Genomic DNA, 20,300 nt, shown 5'->3' on the forward strand with positions numbered 1-20,300 from the left:
TCCCAAAGTTTTAAAGAAAAGTTATTTAAAGCACACAATGAAAAACTATTGGTCAGAAACAATTAATTGGAAACAGTATATCTTAATTAATAGCACTTTAATTTTCTCAACTTTTGATATGTTTCTCAGATTAAATAATTTTCTTTACGTGAAAATATAGCATTGGTAATTAAAGACTACATGAGGTCTAGGTAAAATCATTTTGCCATTCTTTCAAACACACTACAAGCTAAAAGTTTAAAATCACCAGGCAACTGGAATGATGCCCTAGAGTTAGAATTCTGACCTGATCACCTGATTCCCACTACCGTTAAGTAAATTTTCCATCTCACTCAGGAGCATCTTTTAGAACGAGTTTCGTGGAGTGCTTAATAGGGCAGAGGACAAGGAGATGCAGCCATGTTTTGGCCTCCTTGTTAGCAGATGTTGGCATAAGAGGTAGAGTGCTTTCTGCTACTGTTTTACCCGATAGAAGAGTTATGGAGAAGGAATTTATAGTCTTAAATGGCTTCTAACTGATTGGAAGTTCACAATACTTACATAATAACTGGGGATAATCCAATGACTTAGTCCAATACTTTCATGGAAATGTACAATAGCAATAAGGCTTAGAATATGTACAGTACTCATTAAAGAAACAGAAGCAGTGGGATATGTACACACACATACATGTATTATATATTTTCATATAGACGTGTGTACATATTTACACATGTAAAAAACGTTTAATTATTGTTGTCACAAAGCAGACAGCAATTACAGCCAGATAATTTTACAATGTGGAAGAACACAAACCAATTACTTAATTTTCCAGATAAGGAAACTAAAATCTTGTTTATTCAGTTTTCTAAAGCTTAAGTGAGTCACTAAAGGAAAATCCAAACTGTTGCTCCCTTGGAAGAATTTTTGGCCCTTTTACTTTCATCAATAATGACAAAGATTCATGATAGGTACTTATTATATAGGTACTCTAAACAAATTGTAGCACTTGCTTTGAATGTCATGATGAAAAAAATTTAAGCCACACTTTGGCTTCTTAAAAGAACAATTCCTTGACTTGCTCTGTGAGGATCCATGAATGAGACAGTAATTGTCATTGCCAGATATTTACAATCACTGTCCTTAAATCACAGTCTTTGGTTATAGAAAAAAGAAATGGGGATTATTATAAGTGGTTTTGTTTAAAAATTACACCAATAGCTATGAAAAAGAGAAATAACAATAAATTCACTGTTTTAGGAAAAGTAATTTGGTGGAAGTTCACTAAATGATTTCAAAGAATACTAGGAAACCTAGAAGCTGGAATTCTAGTGGGACTGCTACTGTGTGGTGTGGACCACCAGGTCAGGAGACAGTGAGCCAGGGTGTTGCCATTTGTAACCAAGTTTTAAAAATGGAGAAGAGGCAACAACCTGTAAGAAAGGTGAAAGGAAATCTAAATTCTATTTTTTTCTTCACTTTATTTCTAGTACCTATAAGATTACCTGGGATGTAGCTAATGCTCACTTAAAATTTTTGAATAAAGTCCAGTTTCAGAGACATAGAAAGAAAGAAAAGCTAAGCCCACAAAGAAAAACTAAGGAAAGTGGAAATCATTTTATGTTGTTAGTGAAGGCAGTTAGTGCAGCTAATCTATTATACACATAAAAGGCTAGTTCAGAGATATTTAATTATTTTTCAAAAACAGGCCATAGTGTCACAAGTTTGCACCACATTAATTTATTATTAAGAAAGATAATAAATCAAGTGGATATATGATTATGTGGATATATACATAAACACAAATTTCATCTTCTGAAGTAATTTATAATGTAAATGATAGATAATAAGGCTCAACTATCTCCAGAATCACAGACATATCACTCTTAGGAAGTTTGCACTTGGCATTGGATCAGTCCTCCACTGGCACTGGGAAAGACGAGTTACAAGCTAGAGGAGATATTCCACATACAGAGGCCTACAGCATAGATTCACCTCAAGAAGAAAAATGTAACCCAAGTTAATGTAGCCATCTCAGTTGTGACTCAGGGTGTTGGTTATGTGTCAGAACTCATCTCCAGAACAAGTAAGGGCCCAGGGAACTGGAACCAAGAAGAAATAAACTGACATCCCCAAATGGAGACCAATGCACAACACTAGGCAATTCTCAGCAGTTCATAACACTCTGGTTGGATGTGGGAGGTACTGTCCCCAGGAAACAGGTTCCAGTCCTCAGTCAGGCTCTCAGGGTAGAGCTCCTGTTGCCAGAGAAGAGGAGTACAAAGGAGACTCATGTAGGCCTTTCACCTTTGGAAATTCAGAAATTAGAAATTTGGATATTCAGACTAGGGATAAAAACAGCTCCAAAGTCTGAACCACAAAGAACCATGTTATCACAATAGAGAGTTTGGAAGCACTGGAGCTATGACTCAGGGAACACCTTGAAATCCAGAGACAGCAGTGGAACAGAGTGTCCAGAATCAAATATGCAGCAAAAGGAAATTGGGGCAGAGATAGGAAATATGGTGTCATTGTGCAAATTTCTCAGGCCATGGTTACAGGGAGAAAAACTTAATTTTCAGCCAAAATATATGGAAATTGGGTAGGGTAAATACTTTCTCAGAAATACTAGTCTACAAAAAGGCACAAACAGTTTACAAAAAGGTAATGATTGGCCTTAACTTTATAGAATTTAGAATTTCAGAGTCAGGAGCAAAATTGGGAACTGATCAATCACACTGAAAGATCAAAGTTTTAAAAGTATGTCTGCTTCTTTAAAAACCCGTTTGATTGCCCAACTCAAGTCATAACTGCCCCTGTGCCAACAAATTGCATGCTGGTTCTTTCAGAATCGCAGCTGAGGTTCTCTAGAAGTCCGTGCGAAACTGCAGTGTACTTCCAGACATTTCCTTCCCATAGATGGCATCGAATTTCTCATTTTGGGCCACTGTGAAGTGATTCTTCCAGTCACCTGCAATGCCTAAAAATAAGAAGTACAAAAACATATGAAGGAATAACATATTTCCATTATGTGGGAAAGCTAGCATAGAGCAAAAGAAAAGGTTGTAAAAGTTAAAGAAAGACTTCCCTTTGTATTTGAATATTTCAAAATGTCATTTCTGTTTTACTGGTAATTTCTACCATCTAAAAAGTAGCTTATAACTATAGAGTCTGAAATTTAGAGCCATATTCTGAAATGGGTTAATTCTCTTGTCTAAATTTATGGACAGTACACTTCGTAGTTTCCTGAAAGAACTTTAGTGTTTCTCATTGTCCTGGGTCATAGGGTTACGACTGTACACTGGTGAGGACATATTTTATATCATGAGTTACTTTGCAAACTGTACAAAGGAGGGTTCATCTGCACAAGCAATCCATAAAATAGAGAGCTGGTAAGTATCAGTTCCCAGAATGCATAAATGAGGATGGTATAATACTTGTAGGATACTTGTGATTTCTGAGTTCATTAGACTTATATTTTGTTTGCATTTTAGATGAGAAGAATAACATCAAACATAACATTCATGAATGACCTTTACAAAAGTAAACTTTGTGATTGGAACTTATTTAATATCTTAAACTTGGATGCTTATAAGTATTTATTTAAAAAATAAATAAATTCTAGCAGACTGCCAATGCACTTGGAAGAAAACATTTACTTGGTAATACTATAAAATAATCAATATTAAATATATCTTACTCAGTTGCAATATATATTAACTTGTGATGACTTGATGAGAATTTCAAGTCCTTTTAATGAAAAACATCCCCTTAGGCTGTTTTCCTGGTTATTATAATTCATTCTATGTTTACCAGATGACAAGGGTTCTTAAAAATGTATGTGAGGGTAGCGTAAATATATTCAGGATAGTACAACTGCAAAGGTATTAAAAACAGAGAGCACATACTTAAATAATAAAGAGCCATATACAAAGCATTCCAAAATTGTCCATTTAGAGTATAAGTTACATAACACATGCAAACACATTTGCTTCATAAGAATAAGGAAAGTGTACATTTTCTGATACAGAAAATGATGGCAAAGCTCAGGTATTTCTGTTTTCTTGCAATTTGGGGCATGGGTATAAATACTGGACATCACCTATCCTGTCCTTACCACCTTTACTATTATGTAATTAAATTATAACATTGATCTATGCAACATAGCATCATTCAAGACTTGAGTGTGCCTGGCCCTTTGGCCATTTCACTTCCAGCCCTTCTCAGCATCCATTTGTGTGCATGCCTTCTGCATTGCATTAGGAGCCTCCTGAGGCAGATCATGTGTCATTCAACCTTGCAACAGCCTAGAGAATATGTGCTACATATAGGTGTTGATGAAGAGTTTCCTCTGAGCAAATTACTGAGCGAGTGTATATGCCTTAAATATTTATTGAATGCATAAATGAGTAAATGGATAGTGGGATCTTGAACTTTTTAACAAGACTTGCTACTTTTTTGTATTATTTATGATCAGCAAAATATACCAAATACTTACATAGCCATTTAGCATAATCTTCCCCCAAAACTTGTGCCATAGATTTTAGTACTTTGTATTTTCAGTGATACAGCCAGGGTTTTGGCATACTGATTAATGCATTCAGAGTCATAAGTTCAGGGACTGGCATAGTCTGGATGAATTCCAGATCAATCTGACTACAAAGGAGGTGTTCTTTACCACTTCTGGAGGGCATGCTCTCATTAGACCAGCATTCACTTTTTTAGGTTGAATAGAAAAACTCTATATTTCAGATACTGAGATTATCTCCTTTACCTCTGTACCCCAGTGGGGGTCATGTGGTGGTATCAGTGTTCATATGAGAAGGATAAAACTCTCCTAGATGTTCCAGTTGACAATCCAGCAGGATAAACATTTGCTTTCTTTTATAAAGATTGTTTTTCTGGCTCTTCCACCAGAATGTGTATGCGTATTATTAGTCTTCTTTGCTGTAGTGCATGGCTCACAATGAAAAACTCACTTTGTCCTCTTATACTATAGTTTAGTTTTGAAAAGTTAAATGTAGAGATTTAAAAAATAAAAAATAGTTTTAAAACACTAGAACTATTTTCTATTTTAGTGAGTAGTGGAGAACAATGTTTTATAAAGTAACTTAACCATATAATTTTTTCAGAATTAAGGGTTTTCTTTCACACATTCCGGTACATAATATATTCCTAGGGTTGTGTTTACTTCCCAGTGCACCCACTGAAATTCTACCCCTCTCCCTTCAACTCCATAAAGAATACTAAAACCAAAGGGTGGCATAATGTCTCAAATTTAAGTTAATAATGTGTTAAATGCATTCTTTTTACCATTAATAAAACACTTTAACACAAATCATACACAACCAGCCACAATGGAAGTAACGCTGTATTTCAACAATGAATGCCATCTTCCTCTGTTGTCATCTTGCCAACTTAAATTTAGATTCCATGTTTCCTGTAATTCAGACTGTATTTTTAGGTAACAAAAACTTTCCATAGGGTAAAAAACAAAGGTTCTTTATCTTGATGAATCCTTTTTAACAAAGGGACCACTGTTTTCTAAATGATATGGGGTCTTTAAAGAATGTGCTACTTTTTCCTGCCTTGTCTGGCTCAGTGGGTTCGGTGTCATCCTGCAAACCAAAAAGGATGCAGGTTCAGTTTCCAGTCTGGGCACATGACTGGGTTGCAGCTTTGTGAGAGGCAACCGATAAATATTTCTCTCACACATAAATGTTTCTCTTCCTTTCTTTCTCCCTTCTTTCTTTTCTCTGTACAAATAAAAAAATCTTCAAAAAATAATACAGTGCTGTACTGGCTGACACAATTTATCATCAAGAGAAAGATGCTTGTGTCAATTTAGACAAAGATGAGGATTTACATACAACAAATTTGAAATGACTCATTTCAGCTTTGCAGTGGTATTTGAAATAATACAAGTTCATACAGGAGGGTAGGTGAATGCTTATGAGCCCCTGTCTAAGAGGAAGTAGTAAGAAAATAAAGAAGGGGGGCACATTTGAAAGATATAGTAGATAGGGCATGGGAATCAATGGGATGTTCAAGAGGCAGTTGAACTATATCCACTATATGGAAGCCAGTGAGGACAATTCTGAAATAAAAATTTTCAAGACCATTCCCTTTTAGCAGAGTAGTAAATAAGGGGAGAAATATCAAATACTTAAGGTATTTTGACTATAGGTTTACATGGATTATTTCCTTTAATAATTTCCAATCTGATGTGACAGTTTTTTGTGGTTACTATTTTTAGTGTTGCAATTTTACAGATTGAGGGAATTGATACTGAAAGTATCTAAGAGATAAAGCAGAGATCAGAAAGCGAATCCTCATTACAGAGTAATGTATAAGACAGTAAAAGGGGAAATTAAACTCAGAAAGATATTCACCTTTGCGCATAAAAGGAGATTTGCTGTGATCCATCACTGTATTTGGAATATGTGTATAATTCACCAGAGGGTTATTCTTCATCATTCCAAATGAGGTGTGATGGACGATCTTATCTAGGATCCCATCATTTAAGTTTTTCTCTAGAAATGTAGCAATCTTCTTGATTTCTTGCTTTGGATTCTATTAGTAGGTAAAGAGACATCCAAGAACATGACAAAGATAATGTAAAAGAATATTATATTTATAATCTGTTTTCTTAAATGTTTATCTGAATATTGAATCCATATTTGTTTGGGTCTCTTAATAATTTTTTTAAATATTTATAAAAATGAAAACATAATTTCTGTTCAAGAAAAATAGACTAGAAATGTTTTGTTAGTTATAAATCTTATGTTTTTAGTTTACACTTAAAGTACAATAAGAACTAAAACTTTGGGCTAAATATTAACAATACTTAGAGAAAAAAGCCTAAGTTCTATTTTAAGCTCATTTGTAATCAGATTTGAACTGTGCATGACTTAGTGAACCAATTTGTTTTTATTCTTTCCACCTCTTTTTTTCTGCTTTTCCTTAAAAATTTTTTTCTTGTTGTTAGTAACAATATTTAAAAGCAAAAATGATAAATTCATGGACAACTTCAAGTATATTTCCATAAAGTATAAATACTGATTAAAACTTGCTTAGACACTGGTTATTGAAAATAAAACTCTAATAAATGTGCAAAGATACTGAAACATAAATTATTTATTAACCATTGAGGATAAAAGAACCAAATTTGAGAGATGGATCATTTTCCAGATTTTAATGACATAAACAATATTTGTTAGTTTTTAGGAAGCGAAACTAAAATCTGCATGAATACAATAGAAAGATTTTGGAAAGGTGATATCTAAGCTGAGTGAAAAAAGATGAGTCAGAAATTACCAAGATGTGTGGTTTTGTAGTACTGAGCAGTGAATATCCAATAATGAAAATAGTTAAAACTCTTAGAGGTATTAGTGTCTCATAGTGTGTTCCAGGGAGAGAAAAGCAAAATGGTTAGAGTTAGATCTGATGTGTTCATAGGAGTGAGAGAGGTATAAAACTGGAAAGATAAATTGGGATTAAATTTAGAACATCCTTGGATGTCCTGTGGAAGGATATGTATCTGTAATAACAAAGTGAAGCAACAGCTTTGAATAATGTGTCTTATTAACTCTAAGCATGTGTGTGTGTGTGCATGTATACACATGTTTATATTTTTTCAGGGAGTTCCCTGGAAGGGAAGTTATGGTAATGTTTTATGTGTGAGGCCTCAATGAGAGAAGAATGGGATGTCTAATTAAGGGGTGGAGATACTTAGAATCAGTGCAGTGTCAGAAATCATGACAATGGTGAAAAAGCTAAAAGAGAAGTTAGTAACACTAGGGAAACACACAGATGGATTAGCAAATAGCAATTTCTGCTAGTGATTCAAAGTGTTTGGAGAATAGTCTGGCCACAGCCAAAGCATGACTGATGATGTCAGTTTATAAACCAGTAACAGTTCAAGTTCAGAGTGTTGGCACCTATTGAATCTTCCTCTGCTGCATTGCTCTTTCGTGTCATTGATTGAGAATTTATGCAGACACTTATAAATCTGATGTAAATTATTGGACTTCTCTCTGAATTTTATTCTTGATATAAAATTATACTTTTGTTCTATTGTTGTTCTATTAAACTTCTATATAAAACATTTTCTAAGAATGTCTATATTGGAGTAAAAAAATTGGTTTTTAATTATGACCGATAAAAGAGATTTGAGTGGGGTTCAACGACATTGGATATGCTTATGCTTATTGGATATGTCCCTGATTAGGACAGACTGTAAATTAATATAAATGAGTTGATTTGAATAAGGCAGTGTAGCTACAGAAAGAGAAAAGGTTGACAGGAGAACATCATGTGGGAGACAGCATGTGAGTCAGAGTCTGGATACCAGCTCATCCCAGAAAATGTATTTCTCCATTCTGTGGAGAAAAGGGACTATATTAAGAAGCTAAAATTGCTCTTTCCATAAGACTAATAAGTACTACTCATGTGTCCAGAAAGAAACAGAGATACTTGGCACAGAAGAACAATTCTCTCTTATAAAGCACTTGTAATTTAATCTGATTAATAAAAACCACTTTAGTCGTGCAGCTCTGTATGCCAGCAAATTTACATAAATTGCTTCAAGCACTGATAAGATTTAGATGACAGGTTCTCAATGTGCTACAAACAAATGTGATAGAGGGTGGAGGCACATGCAGAGCAGGAAAACAAAACTCTTTAATAAGAGGTGAGAAATAATCTGCAGGTGTCTCAGAAATACTTGGGACAAGGGACATTTTACCTGGGACATGATTTCTGGTATGCAAAGTAGAACTGTCAGTACATTTTTTGTTATTACTGCTTATTCGTTTATTTATTCATTCATTCAAGGGATCAGTTATTCATACAACAAATGGCCATTGAGCCTTTATTGATGGTGCAGGTGCTGTATTAGTTACTGCAGGTGAGAGTCACAAGAATGGTTCATATGGTACCTTCCATCATGAATCCAAAAGTCTAAAAAAAATCCTCATTTGTATGCTCAGGCTTTTAGAACTAGAGAAACTTGGATTAAACATATTTCCCATGTGTGCATGCACGTTTGCCTAATTTGAGTAAAATAGCTCCAGAATGGGCCTGGAACTTTGCAGCTGCATTTGAAGTAATACAAGTGCATACAGGAGGGTAGATGAATGCTTATGAGTCCCTGTCTAAGAGGAAGTAGTAAGAAAATAAAGGAGGGGGGCACATTTGAAGGATATAGTAGATAAGGGCATGGGAACCAATGGGATGTTCAAGAGGCAGTTGAACTATATCCACTATATGGAAGACAATGAGGACAACTTACTTTCAAGCTTTGAAAAGTGAATCGACATACAACATCATTAACCAAAAGAGAGAATAAACCAAGAAGAAATATGTTGGAGAGAAGGAAGCAAAACGAGATTAGGTTTGAACACATTAAATTTGAGAGTCGTTTTAGTAAAAGCACGGGTTTGAATTCAGCATAGAAGTAAAAAGAAAAGGTTTTGAAGGGCCATTAGCACCTAAATAGTTTTGGTGACAGTGGGCAAGGATTAAGCACCAAAATACACCAGGCAGCTGAAAAAAAAATGGCTAAGTGATACAGAGAGATCCACTGGAAAACTACCAGTGCAATAACCCGTTAAATGAAGAAGAAAATTGGAGAAAGGAAAGCTGCTAAAGTAAATGCAATGGTTAAAAACAAATATGAGGAATAAAAATGTCATAGTTTTCACAATTAGAAAGTTATTAATGATCTTAACAAGAGTTGGGTAAGCAGACATGAAGAACAGAAAAAGGAATCATATCATTTTGGACTCTACACATTAAGTTGAAAATGTTGTATTAATTCTTTTACATCAGGATGTAGTGGAAAATTATCCATAATGGATTTCGACCATTTTACCTCTTTCATATCTTCATAGTGTAAGAAAAGTATTGGGTGTTCTTCTGTTTTCGTCCACCAGTTCTTAACGTGATTAAACCAGGAGCCATAGGCCACTAAAAGCAGAGAAAGAATCTGTGTCCATAAGTATTCATAAAATTAAAGATTTGTTTCTGAACAGTAAGTTAGATTGTACAAACATTTTGTGGAATTTAATAGCCATGTGGACTGAGAATATAAAGCCAACTTAAAAATATGTATCAACCACATATGAATTTATAAGCAATCAGGTTAAAAATATATAAAGTACAAGGAAGTATTTCAATTGAAAATACATTGACCTCCAACACGTTATACTTAACCTCACATGGAAGGAAACTATTATTTTATAAACTACTCATATCAACTGTTTATCTATACTATAAATATACATATAACTGATTTAAGTAATTGCTTAGGGAAGGTAAACAGTTTCTGTTGTGAGCAGAAACTGAGACTAGGTTTCTAGCAGTTGAAAAGAGATTAGACAATATTTTCATTAAGCCAATGTTTAATACCAGGTTTATATATTGAAAGTCATAGTACAATATTACATATATTTGATTTAATTCTTTAAATGGTATTTGAATGTACTTGTTTTTGATTTGGCAAAAATAAGTGTTTAGAAAATAAAAAGTCATACCAGTATGACCAGTTCATACCAGTTCAATTATTTAAAATTGAAAAAAATGACTTATTAAGTTTAGACCAAGGACTACCTACCATTTCCAGCCATGAAATTCTCCAGATACTTTTCCCAGGTAACAGGAGGAGGTTGCAAATTATTCATTAAGTCAAAATGGTAATATGAAACTGCAACATCCTTGGCATTTCGAGCCATATAAATCATCTGCAAGAGGAGGAATAAGAGATCAAATGGATGCTATTTTATTTAGGAAAATAAAAATTAACATACAGGCAAGAAAGCAACATATTTGAAGTCCATAAAATTAAAAACAGGGGAAGTGTTAGAGAAAATTAAACAAATGAAGAGTTGGCTCTTTTCAAAGAATCAACAAAATAAGCCAGGCAGTGAAAGACAAATACCATATGATCTCACATTTAACAGGAACCTAATCAACAAAACAAACAAACAAGTAAAATATAACCATAGACACTGAAATAGAGAACAGGCTGACAGTGACCAGCGGGGAGAGGGGAGGGAATTTCAGGGGAAAAGGGTGAAGGGTTTGCGGGAACAATTATAAAGGACACATGGGCAATAATGGGGGGAGAGTGGAAATGGGAGGGAGGTGGGTGTACTGGGGGGTTGGACTGGGATGGGGGGAGGCAGAAAACTGTACTTGAATAACAATAAAAATTATTTTAAAAATCAATGAAATAGATAAATAGCTAGCAAGACAGACTAAAAGCTAGAAGACAAAAAAAAGAGTATGAAAAGATGTCCCAATAATATACTATAAGGGAAATGCAAATTAAAACATTGAGACACTACTTCACAATAATTAGAATGACCACAACTCCAGAAAACTGACAACATCAGCCCCTGCTGTGGATGCAGAGCATTAAAAACTCTCATTTACGGCTAATGGGAATGCAAAATGGCACTGCTAGTTTGGAAGACACTTGGGTAGTTTTTTTTTTTAAACTAAACATATCTATACCATGTGATTTAGCAATTGCACCATTTGGTATCTATACAAATTTGTTGAGAAATAAGGCCCACTCAAAAACTTGCATGTGGTTGTTTGTAGTAGCTTTATTCAGAATTGCCAAAATGAGAAGCAACCAAGATGTCCGTTGATAGGTGAGTGAATAAATAAGCTTTGGTACCTCCAGACAGTAGAATGTTATTCAGCACTTAAAAGAAATGAGCTATCAAGCTGTGAAAAGACGTAGGAATCTGCAATGCATACTAGTAAATGAAAGACTACAATCTGTAATGGCTACATACTGTGTGATTCTAAGTATATGATATTCTGGAAAAGGCAAAACTATGGACACAGATCAGTGGTTTTCAGGGTTGGGGGAGGGAGGGATGAATAGGTGGAGCACAGAGGATTTTTAAGGCAGTGAAACTACACTGTATGATACTATAATGTATGATTACACACATATATACACATTTGTCCAAACCTATAGAATGGACTACATCAAGAACGAGCCCTAGTGTACATTATGGACTTTGGGTGACAACAATGTGTCAGTGTAGGTTCATCAAGTGTAACAAATGTGCACTCTGGTGGGAGATACTGATAATGGAGAACCTAAGCGTGTGTGGGAGCAAGGGGTATTTGCACAGGCACTTTGACTTCCACTCAGTTTTGTTGTGAACCTAAAATTGGTCTATAAATAAATGAAATTTCTGAAGAAAAAAATAAAATCTGTTAAAAGAAAGAATAAGAGGTGACTACATGAACAACTTTTCATTCAACCACATAGAATTCCTCACACAAAACTCAACCACATAGAATTCCTCACACATCACAAACTAGTAAAATCAGCTCAGATGAAATGGATAATCGGAATACCAACATCCATATGTTGAGTTTTCAGGGAAGACCAGAACATCTAGGGACAGCTGGGGAGTAACAGTAGCAATAGTGTGCTGAGATGAGAATTCTGTTGCTGCATAACTTTGCAAAACTTCAGTATGTAGGTTTAGACTAAAACAACTGAAACACTTTCATTGAAAGTGTGTGACCTGAATTGTGTGTGAAGTGAATTGAAACATGTGAACAATTATTTCTATGTGAGTGAGTGAAAGAGAATAGGGTCATTAAAAAATTGGCTGCCAGTCTGGAGTGTACCTTGCAGTTGTTCTCCCAGAAAGACTTAGGAAGGAGATCAATTGGCAGATGTGTCTTCACAAGACGAGGAGATGGATTTTTCTCCAATTGTTCTATACCTGGAAAATTTAGTTTGTTATATAGAGGTATTATTCTCCAACAAGGTTGCATTTCCTGATTTTCTCAACCAACCTTTCAAAATATGTTTTAGCAGTATATGAAGCTGTTAAGTTTTGAACTAGTCATAGGCATTATTTATCTGGATTCTAAGAGGAAATATTGCATGATAGTTAAGGACATAGGTCTTGAGATCAGTCCACTTAGATTCAAATTCTAACTCAATCACTTACTCACTGTGAGACATTTGACAAATATCCCAGTCTCTATGCTTCACTTTCTTCATTTCCAAAATGAGGTGTAATAATACCCCCCTTAGCACTTTGGAATTTTATCATCACCGTGCATACTATAAATAATTATAAAAATGTTTTCTCTATGTCAACAAGATACTAATACTTAGTAAGTCTTACATCACACTGTTTTGCAACAGCTATTATAGTTTTGATGATGTCATTCTGTGTAGCATCAGCTGTTGTATCTGCATTTTCATTATTTCCTGTATTTGTTACATGCATATGCAAAGCAAAAATGTTGTGTAACTTTTAGGTGTTAGCTGAACTCTCCAAAGTCATACAACTCATATGTGCTAGAAGTGGGTTTCACATTAAGTGTTTGGAGAAGGGATATATAAACTTCCCTGAGACAGAGAACATCCCTTCATTTTCTGTGTTTAAAGTCAGGAGGATCACACTACATAAGTGACTTGGACAGTCTGCAGCCACTTGAGGAGTAAAGGCATACTCAGAGAATTTCTGACATAGACGAGGGGGAGCTGGGCTTACCCTTTTCACTTACTGTTTTTATAACGGACTCGAGGCCTTTATTCCAGGTATATATGTTTAAAGATGTCATCTCTTATAGAGTCACCAAGATCTCATTGATTGGCTCCTCTTTCAGGTTTCATATCCAATGAGTCTTAAAGTCCTATGCATATTTTTCACAATATTACTTATATCCTGTCTAACCTCTAGATTACCTGTTAATCCTGCATGTCTTCTCATCTTTTGCATATGACAACATACTTGCTCAAAATTTTATCTGACTCACTAATTTAAAGCAATCCTATCCTTCAATTCTTAACAAAATTGTATTGCACATGCTAAAAAGCCAGTTAGTGTCTCTTTATTAAAAGAACCTTTTAGAAGGTTCCATACAGAACTTATTTTTGTTTCATAGTTCATTTACCTATTTGTTTATTGCCAGTTGCCATGTGTTTTCCTTGACCCCACCCCCAAACACACACACTAGAATGGACGTTCCATTAAGGCAGGCATAGAGCCTGTTTTCTTCACCAACAAAAGCTCCATAGAGAATAGGGCATAGCACACACTTGAATCAAGAAGAACCCCTTAATATCAATGCAGATAGGATCAGCAAATTTAGGAAATAAAGATGCAAAAAATCCAGTTAAATCTGTATTTCAGATTAACAAGAGATACCTTGGAGTATAAGTATCCCCCATGAAATATTTAGGATATACTTTACTAAGTAAAATAGCTTCCTATATTTAAAAATTAATTGGGCATCCTGAATTTTATGTGGAAAATTAATTATACAGCTATAAAATTCCACAAGGTATTTCATTATGCTTCTACTGACCTAGTAGTTGCAGCCTCTTTATTCAGCATACAGAAAAGGGAGATCTTAACCTTCCACATTTCACTATTCCTCAGTGCCATGATGTGAACTCTGATGTCTGTTTCTTTTATGATTTTTTTCCCACATTGTTGTTCCTCTTCCCTCCCTAAACTTCAATGAAAAATTTCTCAGTCCCTTCTGTCATGTAACTGTTTTGCCATCGAGATCCTTTAAATGAACCCTTTATGACACATTCACAAATATAAATATTGGGAATATATAATGACACCGCAAGTATTCACATTCAGGCTCCAGAGTAAACCTGAGTGCCAGTTTATCCTCCTTTACTTGGTGAACCTCACCAATTCACTTTCTGACAGTGCTGTGCAGCCTCACTAACCACCTCCTACCCATGTGTCTCCCACCAATGATCCCCACTCCTCTATATCCCTGACTCATCTGATACTATCACTTCTTTTTGATTACTTTGTTGTTCAACTACAGTTGTCTGCATTTTGTCCCCACCATTCCGTCCCATCCCAGCCAATCCCAACTCCCACCCTTCCCGTTGGTTTTTTCCATGTGTCCTTTATAGTAGTTCCTGAAAACATTTCTCCCCACTGTCCCCTACCCTCTCCCTTTTGACTATTTTTAGATTATTCTTATTTTTAATGTCTCTGGCTATATTTTGTTTGCTTTTTTCTTTTGTTGATTATGTTCCAGTTAAAGGTGAGATTATATGGTATTTGTACCTCACCACCTGGCTTATTTTACTTAGCATATATAACTTCTTCATAGCTTTCTGTGACTGGTGCCTTAACTCACTTTTCACTCATTTTGGTTGTCTATCCCAGAATAATCCTTTAATTTCAAGCTTTAGCGTTTGCTCTCTGACATCAAGCAACCACACAGAATGAATGATATCCAGGTGGTCCTTTTCATCCTATGAAAATGGTGAGTTCAGGCAGGTCAGAGAATTGAGATTGTGCTCTTTAAATTGATACACAGCTTCAGCACCATAATTATTTCCAGGTTTCCAGCAGCATTGAAGAGACAGGACTCACTACTTAACCCCTCTCACTTGCCTACAAGAAACCATCTCATTCTCTCTTAGTTCACAGTTTCTTGAAATTTACAAGCCCTACATGGCCTGTCCCTGTCTAGTGTCTAATTGTTTTGCACCTCAAATTTCCAGTCTTTCATTACTGTTGTTGGTTGCTGTAGTTGTTTTTAGTCCCTGGGCTATACCAATACCTTTTCAACACCTAGGTTTTTATGACTTATACTTCACCTTCCTGAAATAAGTTTTCTCCAACTATGTGTGTGGTAGTAGGTCTCAATTCAGGAGCAGTATCTCTAATTACTCAGTTTAAAGTAAACTCTCCTGTTTTTCTCTTCCATAGAGCCCTATTCTTTGGATACATAAGATAAATAGTATTTATATATTTTTACTTTATTTACTTATTTAATGTCCCCAAATTACCATAAGCTCCTTGCGGTTTAGGACATGAATTTACTAATCATTTTGTATCTAGCCCATACAACAGTGTATAACTCTTTAGAAGCACTTAATAAACACTTGAGAAATGAAAAATAAGTTGTACTAATAAATACATTTTATTTTTTGAGAGGCATTGTGTTTCTTTACTTATTTAACTACAGCAAAGTCCTAAATTAAGAGCTTATTGTTCTAATCTACCAAATTCTACACAATAAAAGTCAATAAAAGATAAGAAACATTTCTTTTATGTCATCCACCAAATTTTTAATTGCTTTCTACAACAAAACTCATTCATTTCTTGTTATCATACTCAAATATGTCATGGACTAAAATTGTAGTTTCTCTATGTGCTTTGGTATTGCACTGTTTTCAGACTTTCATTTTGTGTTACTAAATTTACTCCATTTTCTTTGAGTGGAAGTAATAAATACAATAATTAACAGTGCTATATAAATAACATTACAAAATTATAATTCCCAAATGGTTTAAAATTACCTGAAGTTCTCAGTCCAGGAACAGCCATTTCCAACATTGGAACTTTAGCAGTTATAAAATCTCGCTTAGATTTTTCGACATCTCCATCATTTAAAACCATGTCCACAATTTCACTTACCCAAGTGGTTCCTGTGTCAAAAAGCAACATTTTTTATAAACATCACCTGAATCTGAAGGAGAAAGTACCTGCTGGAAGCCTGACATTCTAATACATTCTATCAGAAATTTAATTCTGCAGTTTCCTTTCTATGCCCCAAATGCCCATGTAATACCTTTCAAATAGATGGCTATACTGACTAATAGGATTAATTTTACTGAGGATGATAATGGTTTTATGGAGAAACTGATTTTCAGGCAACAAAGGCTGAAGTCAGGCCTGCATTGGTCAGGCCACAAAACTCACCTGATTTGGGGTAAGTGACTATCACAATGTCATCGGGCCTGCTTCGGAACTGTTCAACCTCTTCCCAGTTGTTTGCAAAAGCATAGACCATAGGACAGCCATGGACCATCTTCAAACTTTTTCTCAGGATGTCTTTTAGGGAGGCCATTTTTGTACAAGATTGTACAAATTCTTAATAGAATAATTACTGACAGTTGAATCCTGGAAAAGGAAAGAGGACAAAGATCAGAAGCTGAGTAACTAAAGTAATCCTCAAGACACGGCAGTCTAATGCAAATTAAAACTGGCCTCTATCACACTGAGCACACAGAGATCTGGATACAAAGGGCATTTTTGTGGGTATAAAGCTGTAGATTGCAAGAGCAGCCACTGGCTCAGTGACAAGCAGACAAAGGTCTTTGGTGGAAGATTTGGAAAGAAATGAAACTACCTCACTTTGAATTTTAAAAATCATATTACACAGAAATACATTAAAAGGTATCTATCTGGACTTCATGCAAAAAGTGTCTGGACTGACTATCACCCATAATCACACTCTAGTTTGCCTCATTTTCCTTAAATAAATCTGTTATGTTTCTCACCATTTTTTTTCCTTACTAGTTTTTTAATTAGCATGTATTTTCTCTTCCTGATTGTAAGATTACTTTTTATCACTGGTTTTGAGCAATTGGATAATGATGCGCCTTGGTGTGGCTGTTTTCATGGGGGGTGTGTGTGTGTCTATGTGCACTTCAGATTTATCAAGCTTTTAGGAAATGTGGGTTTCACAGTCATTATTCTTCAACTATTTTTTCTGTCTTTCCCTCTTCCTTCTGAAATTCCAGATGCCATGAAGTTCTCACAGCACACTGATGTTCTATTCATTTTTAAAAATCTGTTTCTCTCCTTCTGTTTCAATTGCTATGCCTTTATGTTCACTAACCTTTTCTTCTAGAATGTGTCATCTGATGTTATTCCCATCCTATGCACTTTTTCAGGCATTGTGGTTTTCATCTCCTAAGATCATTTTGGGAATGATTACACGTATGTCTCCTGTCTCAACTTTTCAAACATATTGAGTACACGTACAGTGACTGTATGTGGAGTCTGCTTAAAGACACCAAACACATCAGTGGCAAAGCAGAAACAGACTTCAGTCTTTCCAGCTCCACTCACTTGGTTATACTGCAAATCTACCATGGGTGGGCTGTCCCCAGAGTCAACAAATGTTCATGATTTATCTTATTCAAATAAGAGGTTCACAGTTTATAAGGAAATCTTTCTTTGACAAAGCAAACTTCCCCCTGACAAAAAGCACAAGCTTTCCATGCTACAAAAATGTCAGAGAAGAGTGGTGTGAGTAACAAGGTGAAACTAAGGCAGCAAATCTGAATAGTCACCTCTGGGATGTGGGCGTGAGCAGTTCAGAAACCTAGGAGGATTAATCCTGAATTAACATTGCCTCTTTGTGACCAGTAGATGATGATGAGTTCATACTTAGATGTGGTGATGGGTCCAGGCAGTAGGGCTGGAAAACATAAGATAACTAATCTCCAGAGTTAACAAATGTTCCAGAACATTTGAACCAGCTACATTGGAAGATGGTTCAAGACTGATTTATTTTTGAACATAAAGTTAGTTCATAAAAAATCTGGTTATCCTACCAGAAAGTAACAATTTTATTTAGTTATATATTATAGCCTATATGATCTAACAAGTCTTTTTATTTAAGTTAAGCCATGGGCTGAAAATTAAATTGTCTAAACTTTGCTTTTAAAAAAGATTAATGAAAAAGGAAAAAAGAAAAATAATGCACCCCTTAGAAGAAACAGAGTCCTCTGACTTCAAAGCTGAATGGTTCTTTTAATGAGAAAAGAATATTTCTTTCAGGTGTCTCACTCAGTACAAAGTCCTGCTTTATTTGGTCCACATCAAACCCCAGGAACTGAAATAAATAAAATAAACAACATATTCAATATACTGGAAAGTGAGTGTGTGCACATACTTGTTTGCTGGGAGGGGTGGAGGGAAAATGTGAGAAGTGAGGGTTTGAAGTGGATCCCTTTTTCCCTCATGAAGCTCAATGTTTCATGAGAAGATCATCCTGGCACACTTCAGGACAGCCCAGCTGAACCCAGAAAAATAACAGTGATCATTAAGACCGGAGAAGTGCTGCACAATGTAACAATAACTGCATTTCCTGTGGAAAAAAAATGAAAATATTGCAAAAGCATTCAAATTACAAGCATGTTCAAAATCAAAATCATTTAAAGAGCACAATCCTTTGTCGGTGCAAGGTAAAAACTTCAAGAAGAGAGATTTAAAATGAAAACTTTAACTCACAATTTAATCCCCCCTTTTGGTTTTCTCTGTCAGCAGTAGTGCAGCTGTTAAAAGGAATCCTGGGAGCTGGTAGTAGTCCAGGAAGTGTAGGGCTAGGGAGTCCTGGAAGGGAAAAAATAAACTTATAGGGTATGATATGAATATAGTTGTCAGTGACTTTATAGGCAGTTAAGATATGAAACATATAAACTACACAAACACACTCAAAGGCAAGGCATGCTGTTTCAACAACTGGTAGAGCCAGGAAGCCCTGAGAAGGAAATGGATCAGGGTGGTGGCCTGAAGTCAGCCAAGTCAGAGATTGCGTAGATTTGAATGTTCCCACAAGGCTTCAAAGGATCTGAAAGGAGTGTAGAGAAAGAACTGGACAGGTCAGTGGATGAGAAAGACTGTTGCTTCTCTATAATGTATAAGCATGTCTCCTAATCATTTTGCCCATGATGAAGAGTTATGTTGTTTCTTTGTGTGCATGTTTATGTGTTTTCTCCTGGAAAACACATGAGCTCCCAATACCATGAAAAGAGCAAACATATGCTAAAGATATAATTACAATTTTGGCAGGAGAAATAGGATAGAACTAATGGTTTCAGAAAGTATTTGCTTTCTTTTAGTCTAATCATTTCTAAAACCTCTTAGGTTATTTGTTTTTGTTTTTTTTTTAGTTTGATTTTTTTCTTTTCTTTTTTTTTCTTTTTAGAGAGCTGGAAAGGGAGAGAGATGTAGAGAGAGAGAAACATCAGTATGTGGTTTCCTCTTGTGTGCCCCCTACCAGGGACCTGGCCTGCAACCCAGGCATGTGCCCTGACTGGGAATCAAACCAGCGACCTTTTGGTTCTCAAGCCCACACTTAATCCACTGAGCTACACCAGTTAGGGCTTAGTTTGATTTTTTGTATTCTGAGTCATAGATGTATAGAGAAGGAGTGAACAAGAAGTGTGTGTGTGGAGGGGAAGAAATATGCTCCTGCCCTCCACCCTCCTACCTCAACCACCCTATAAGGTTTTATTATGCTCTAGTTTCTGGCATCAATCTTTTCGTTAAGGACATTTTTCTGAAACTTAGATACAACTACAAGAACCAACCCCTTGCCTTGACAATTATATCAGTACAGGTTTGGGGAAGTCAAAAAACCCAGAAAGAAACCAGCATACTCTTTTATGTTTCATTTTACTTACAGATTTAAAAAAAAAATTTAAAGACATATTTTTGTTTATAAAAGACCTTGCCTTTACCAACAGATTTCTATTTAATTTTTTTTTG

At 35.4% G+C, this 20,300-nt stretch overlaps 1 protein-coding gene across 5 annotated transcripts; it reads right to left on the minus strand.

The window, feature by feature from the left end:
• Positions 1-1,908: 1,908 nt before the first annotated feature.
• Positions 1,909-19,144, minus strand: LOC114491766 (sulfotransferase family cytosolic 1B member 1). Of its 5 annotated transcripts, XM_036021447.1 has the most exons (9): positions 19,041-19,144; positions 18,599-18,642; positions 16,719-16,921; positions 16,316-16,444; positions 12,643-12,740; positions 10,595-10,721; positions 9,854-9,948; positions 6,372-6,552; positions 1,909-2,959 (listed from the first exon to the last, which is right to left on the minus strand). In XM_036021447.1, exons 3-9 carry the CDS (start codon positions 16,864-16,866, stop codon positions 2,847-2,849), a joined length of 891 nt encoding a protein of 296 aa, XP_035877340.1. In that variant the 5' UTR covers positions 16,867-16,921; positions 18,599-18,642; positions 19,041-19,144; the 3' UTR covers positions 1,909-2,846. The 5 variants fall into 5 exon arrangements, with proteins under 5 accessions (XP_035877340.1, XP_028361845.1, XP_035877351.1 ...); XM_028506044.2 differs by lacking the exon at positions 18,599-18,642 and having other exon boundaries at positions 16,719-16,919; XM_036021458.1 differs by lacking the exons at positions 18,599-18,642; positions 19,041-19,144 and adding an exon at positions 17,641-18,033 and having other exon boundaries at positions 16,719-16,919.
• Positions 19,145-20,300: the final 1,156 nt, after the last annotated feature.

The sequence above is a fragment of the Phyllostomus discolor genome, chromosome 1, assembly GCF_004126475.2.
Source record: "Phyllostomus discolor isolate MPI-MPIP mPhyDis1 chromosome 1, mPhyDis1.pri.v3, whole genome shotgun sequence".
Lineage (NCBI taxonomy): Eukaryota > Metazoa > Chordata > Mammalia > Chiroptera > Phyllostomidae > Phyllostomus > Phyllostomus discolor.

Bases quoted from the DNA above. Each gene is read 5' to 3' on its own strand.
- LOC114491766 (XM_028506044.2), bottom strand. From the start codon at position 16,866: ATGGCCTCCCTAAAAGACATCCTGAGAAAAAGTTTGAAGATGGTCCAT. The intron at 10,722-12,642 runs GTACACTCCAGA...CTCCTCTTGCAG, and splicing joins TCTGGGAGAACAACTGCAAG to ATGATTTATATGGCTCGAAA. The intron at 9,949-10,594 runs GTAGGTAGTCCT...CTCTGCTTTTAG, and splicing joins GAATTTCATGGCTGGAAATG to TGGCCTATGGCTCCTGGTTT.